Source organism: Rhinichthys klamathensis, unplaced genomic scaffold (genome assembly GCF_029890125.1).
Source record: "Rhinichthys klamathensis goyatoka isolate OS25496 unplaced genomic scaffold, OSU_Roscu_1.1 h1tg000369l_1, whole genome shotgun sequence".
Classification (NCBI taxonomy): domain Eukaryota; kingdom Metazoa; phylum Chordata; class Actinopteri; order Cypriniformes; family Leuciscidae; genus Rhinichthys; species Rhinichthys klamathensis.
Genome location: NW_026606877.1, coordinates 2,472,391 through 2,478,121, shown reverse-complemented (window position 1 = coordinate 2,478,121; position 5,731 = coordinate 2,472,391). Strand labels below are relative to the sequence as shown.

The following is a 5,731-nucleotide window of genomic DNA, read 5'->3' as shown; positions in this document are numbered from 1 at the left end:
AGCTTGCTGCCGAGTGCCGGGAGGCTGGCTGGAAGACGACCATCCACCCAGTGGAGGTCGGATGCCGAGGTTTCCTTGGGGTGTCAACCATACGCCTCTTGAGGGAAGCAGGAGTGGCCGGAGGGAGGCTAAGGAGGGCAACAAAGGATCTGGCAGAGGAGGCAGAGAAAGGTAGCTTTTGGCTCTGGCTGAGGAGGAAAGATAGGTGTTGGGGGAAGAACATCTAACCCCAGATAACAGCAGCAGGGAGAACAGCTATCAGCTGCAGGGGGTGACAGGGAGACGTCCCTGTCACTGCTCCGCCACCTGGAGACGTTCCAGAATTAAAGGAGCGAAACGTCGGTGAACGGTGGTTTCTGGCTGATGACCCTGCAGCTGACCCATGGGCACTGGAGGAGGTGCGACAGGCAGCAATGCCCAGCAGGTGGTAACATCTTCCTGTGCAATTACGGATTTAAGGAATGGACTGGAACATGAAGGAATCAAACAAATGAACATTACAAATATCTTCTCAAATAAATCCAGAAAGATGGTGCTTAAAATCATATCATCTTATCTACAACAAACTGGACTAAACCTAAGGATTTAAGCAAAAGTAAATAAGATACAGTAGGTGGCGATAATGCTCCAATTGGTTGCAAGTCGCCAGTAAAAGACGAAGAAGAAGAAGAACACTGCTGGTGTCCAAGATGGCTGGCATGGCCTGAAGTGAGAGGAAGGGGAGGTTTTGTGTGGAAAAGTGTAGAAATCCTTTGCTGAGGCAACCTCACGCTCTGATGTGAACTGGAAAGAATATGAGGAGACAATTGGAAGATAGAAGGGGAAAAAGGGGTGAGGCGATTTGGAATGAAAGGAAAGAGGGAAGATGGCTAGCGAAGGCAACCTCGCGCTAGGATCCGCTCTTTTAGTAGGTTGGTTTGAGGGTGAGAGAAATGTAACGGTGACCTGGCACAAGGGTTATCATAAAGAAGTTTAGAGAGAACTGGAGAAGCAGAGGGAAGTCGGAGGAATGTGTTTGTGAGTTTGGTTCTTGCCTGGGGAGTGGGGCTGACTGCATGAAGTTTGTGAGAGCTGGAGAAGAAGCGGAACTCTTTTTTTTTATTTATTTTTTGCGGCCGCTGTTGCTGGCCGGGTGGAAATACCGGCGGACAAGGAAGTGTGAGCCGCGGCGGCGCCGGCGGCCTTTAGATCGGCGCGTTGGGATTGTGTGGGTTCAGAACGCCGAACCGGGAGAGAAACGGAGGTAGAAGAGGTGCGAGTCTTGCTTTTATAAGATGTTGAAGTGTTTGATGGAATGCTGGAACTGTAAGAACTGATGAAAAGATCGTAGAGTTGAGCTTTTGCTGATCTGCAGGAGAAATGGATTCCGGAGCTGGAGAGGACTTGACGTAGGCTGTTGACTGAATATTTTGAAATGGGTGGAATCGGTGTATTAGCAGCAGAAGAATGGAGATGAGATGGACGAGGCTCAGTTAAAACTGGTGATCTTGAAGATGGAGGAGAGCGTTGCCTTTTTGAAAGTGGTTTATGTGAGCGCTGGATTTCTCGATCAGAACCAGTGGCGGCTGGTGATGGAAAAAGTAGGGGGGGCTGAGGTGCAATGTGGTTTTAAAATTTTTATTTTAACAATTAAACAATTGCTGCCGTTTATTTATTACATTAACACCAAAGTAACGGCTCAAAAACAAATAGCATCTAATGTAATTATTAAAGTATGAATTTAGAACGTCCTTGTAGATTTCAAATATTGTTCTTTCAAAGACGTGCCAATTTGAGATTCATTTGGAAACCAAGTCATACAAGGTGAACTAATTGCTATAATTTGCATGAATTACAGTAAGTGCACAGAGTCAATATTCAATAAACACAAAGAGTTAAATAATCGCTGTTATTATATGGAGTAACCACTAGATGGAGAAGACTGTACATTAATTGGAATGGGGAGCAAGTCAATAAAAAATGCTATACATTGTCTCCAGTGTTCACATGAGTCAATCATGAATCTTATCCTTCAGCAAACCACCTCTAAGGCAGACACACACAAAAAATACAATCAAAATCCTTCAAGCACTCAACATCTCCTCTGCTCCTCCAAGCACTCAGCATCTCCTCTGCTCCTCCAAGCACTCATCATCTCCTCTGCTCCTCCAGAGACACAACAGCATCTCCACTACTCCTCCAAGCACAACAGCATCTCCTCTGCTCCTCCAAGCACAACAGCATCTCCTCTGCTCCTCCAAGCACAACAGCATCTCCCCTGGAGGAGCAGAGGAGATGATGAGTGCTTGGAGGAGCAGAGGAGATGCTGAGTGCTTGGAGGAGCAGAGGAGATGCTGAGTGCTTGGAGGAGCAGAGGAGATGCTGAGTGCTTGGAGGAGCAGAGGAGATGCTGAGTGCTTGGAGAAGCAGAGGAGATGCTGAGTGCTTGGAGAAGCAGAGGAGATGCTGAGTGCTTGGAGAAGCAGAGGAGATGCTGAGTGCTTGGAGAAGCAGACGATATGCTGAGTGCTTGGAGAAGCAGAGGAGATGCTGAGTGCTTGGAGAAGCAGACGATATGCTGAGTGCTTGGAGGAGCAGAGGAGATGCTGAGTGCTTGGAGGAGCAGAGGAGATGCTGAGTGCTTGGAGGAGCAGAGGAGATGCTGAGTGCTTGGAGGAGCAGAGGAGATGCTGAGTGCTTGGAGGAGCAGAGGAGATGCTGAGTGCTTGGAGGAGCAGAGGAGATGCTGAGTGCTTGGAGGAGCAGAGAAGATGCTGAGTGCTTTGAGGAGCAGAGGAGATGCTGAGTGCTTGAAGGAGTAGTGGAGATGCTGAGTGCTTGAAGGAGTAGTGGAGATGCTGTTATGTCCCTGTAGGAGCAGACGAGATGCTGAGTTCCTGATGGTGAGAAGCAGCCGAGATGATTATGCACTGTCACTTGTAAAGAAATTTGGCTCTCCTTTCTTTCTGGGTTGCAAACCTATCAATAACTTTGTTGTTGAAGTTGGGCATGTCTTTCACAATCTTTTTCTCCATAGAAAGCATGGCAAGGGCATTCAGTCTTTCTTGAGACATTGTGCTCCTTAGGAACGTTTTGATTCTTTTTAGAGTGGAGAAGCATCTTTCAGATTCTGCTGATGTCATTGGAGTAGTGATAAGGATTTTCAGAAGATTAACAGTTTCTGAAAATGTGCACTGAAGGTTGTTCTCCATAAAAAACTGATACAGAGGCACTGCACCACTACACTTTTCAAACTCCGGGTTTTCATAGACCAAGGATAGTTCTGTCTTCAGTCTAGCCTTGTTCAGCATCGGATAGGCCTCCACAGTGGCATTCAATGCAGCACTTGGAAAGGTTTTAGCATGCTGTGAGAACAGCTCTCCCTGCAGCAGTGTTGAACTCACAAGGTGCCCAGTGAACGCAAAGCGCTCCTTTGTCTGAGCCCAGATGGTATCACACACCTGTAAAACATAGAAAATAAATAACATATTAATTGCTTTACATATAACTTTATTATATTATGTCACAATACTTTGAATATAGTTGTAAATGTGGATATGCAAAAATCAAGTATGAAATACTGTTGTCTAAACCAAAACTAATCAAGGATCTACAATAGAACTAAATCATTGGTGAATTGAGATTAAGAGGAAATCCAAAATAAAATTATTGTAATGTACAGTACATGTGCTATGTTTTTATCTGTAGTGGCACTTTCTCAGCAAATGAAGTCCCTAACGGATAAAGTGAATTTGATTTGGCAAAACATTAGTAACTGCTCCCAAACATAACACAAAATTAAAACTATAGAACAACAGAGGACCTTTGAGTGGCACCAGTAACCGTGCAGCAGTTTGTGAAGCACTACTGTAGACTAGAGCACAAGAGGAGGCCTATGAAAGTGAAATAAGCTGTACCTCAATAGCAATCCGATGTTGTTCTGCGGGCCCCAGTGTCCTCTGTCGCTTGGCAGCTGGAATCTCCTCTTGCACAGTGAATATGGAAGACCTTGTTTAAACATAAAACAATTGCTTAATACTACATTATTCTGCATTCATGTTATTTCTATGATTTTTCACATTTTTCACATTTACCTGATGTTTCTAATGCTGTCGGCAAAATTACAGATGGCAGCTTTGATGAAGATGGGGTCAATGTTTCGTTTCTGAAGCTGCTGAAAGAGCATGTCGACGTGTGGCATGATTTTGTGAAATAGTTGGAGAAAAAAGCAAAATGTACCATCCTCCAGCATCCTCACAAACCCTCCTGCTTCTCTCACAGTCACAGCATCAAAGTTCCCAGAGTCCTGAATGGTCTTAAAACACTTCAGAAGATCATCCCTGTGCTCATATACAGTGTTCACTGAGCGACTGTGAAAGTTCCACCTTGTTGCACACGCTCTCGGAAGTCTGCTGCCAACAACATCATCAAGCACGCTGGTCCGTTTGGGCGACCTTGAAAAAAATGCACAAAATCCACCTAGCTCCGAAAAAAATGTGGAGACCTTGGGTATCTTTGAGGTGGCTTGCTGCATTACCAGATTGAGCTGATGTGCGTAACAATGTACGTAGTGTGCGTTTTCATACACATCCATCACTTTACGCTGAACTCCTCCAGTGGCACCCCGCATAACGCTCGCTCCGTCATAAGCTTGAGCTATTAATTTTGTCTTGTCTTTGGGTGGGATCAATGCACTCATCCTTTCCAAAAGTGCTTGAGCGATGTTTTCAGCATTCGCGTTTTCAATCGGTATGAACTCAAAAAAGCGCTCTTGAATGACATTGTAGCGATCGATGTAGCGAAGTACAAGGGCAAGTTGGCACTGGACAGACACGTCAGATGTTTCATCGGCTTGAATGGCAATATAATCCGCCGCAGTCACCTCCTCGTGAATGTACTCCTTAACAACAGTCAGCATACAGTCCAGCAGCTCATTCTGAATCGTTTTGGACGTACCTCTGAACACAGTAGCTCCCTCCAGGTGCTCCTTCAGAGCAGCGTCCAATGACGAGGCGAAGTTAACAAGGCCCCTAAAAATGCCTGGGTTCTCAGAGGCTTCAGTCTCGTCGTGGCCACGCAAAGCCAATTCAAAGGCACCACAAAATTTTACACAGTCAATCAGTTTAGAAAGAATATATCGATTCTTGTCCACTTCCTCATTGTGCCTTCTTATACAAAGACGATGGCCATCATCCAACTGAGTAGCAATGTTAGCCTTCCCCAGCAACGCAAATTTCAGGCAGCTGTCAATATGAATCTTTGTGTGTTCGTGTTTTTTTATTTTTTCCGAAAAATGTTTCATATCCTGAACACCGTTTTCACACCAGGCTCGATCGGTCGCTGCAGTTTTAAAAAGCAAACAAGGGAAGCAAAACAGCGAGTTAGCTACTCCGCAGCCGGTTAGCCACGGCTTCCTAGTGTACCATGTCCGCGAAAAGCCTCTAGTATAAGACGCTTCCTTGTCTTTCACCTGCTGTCTGATGTTAATTTGTGGCTGGTCCGGTCCCATTTCTTTTATTTTTTATTTTTTCAGCCAGTGGTCGTCTTTCAAACGGAGTTTGAAGAAGAGATTGCACGGTCTCTTTCTCTCGTGCCGCCGGCGCCGCCATTGTCAACTTGTCAAGAAAGACTGACTGGCTGGCTCCGCCCGCCGAATCTCACTGCCACGTGACCACACCAAGTAGAGTAAAACTCCATGTTATTCTCCGATGGGCGCAGAGGCAAAGCGCCCATCGGAGAATTATTACTGCGC

General features: G+C 45.6%; 1 protein-coding gene across 1 annotated transcript; it reads right to left on the bottom strand.

Annotated features, from left to right (window-relative positions):
- Window positions 1–2,758: 2,758 nt before the first annotated feature.
- Window positions 2,759–4,748, bottom strand: LOC130069495 (zinc finger MYM-type protein 1-like). The gene is made up of 3 exons (XM_056233392.1): window positions 4,074–4,748; window positions 3,897–3,987; window positions 2,759–3,440 (listed from the first exon to the last, which is right to left on the bottom strand). Exons 1-3 carry the CDS (start codon window positions 4,676–4,678, stop codon window positions 2,913–2,915), a joined length of 1,224 nt encoding a protein of 407 aa, XP_056089367.1. The 5' UTR covers window positions 4,679–4,748; the 3' UTR covers window positions 2,759–2,912.
- Window positions 4,749–5,731: the final 983 nt, after the last annotated feature.

Coding starts and splice junctions, on each gene's coding strand:
- LOC130069495 (XM_056233392.1), bottom strand. CDS start 4,678: ATGAGTGCATTGATCCCACCCAAAGACAAGACAAAATTAATAGCTCAA. Junction 3,988..4,073: donor GACAGCATTAGAAACATCAG/GTAAATGTGAAA, acceptor TGTTTAAACAAG/GTCTTCCATATTCACTGTGC. Junction 3,441..3,896: donor AACATCGGATTGCTATTGAG/GTACAGCTTATT, acceptor TATGTTTTACAG/GTGTGTGATACCATCTGGGC.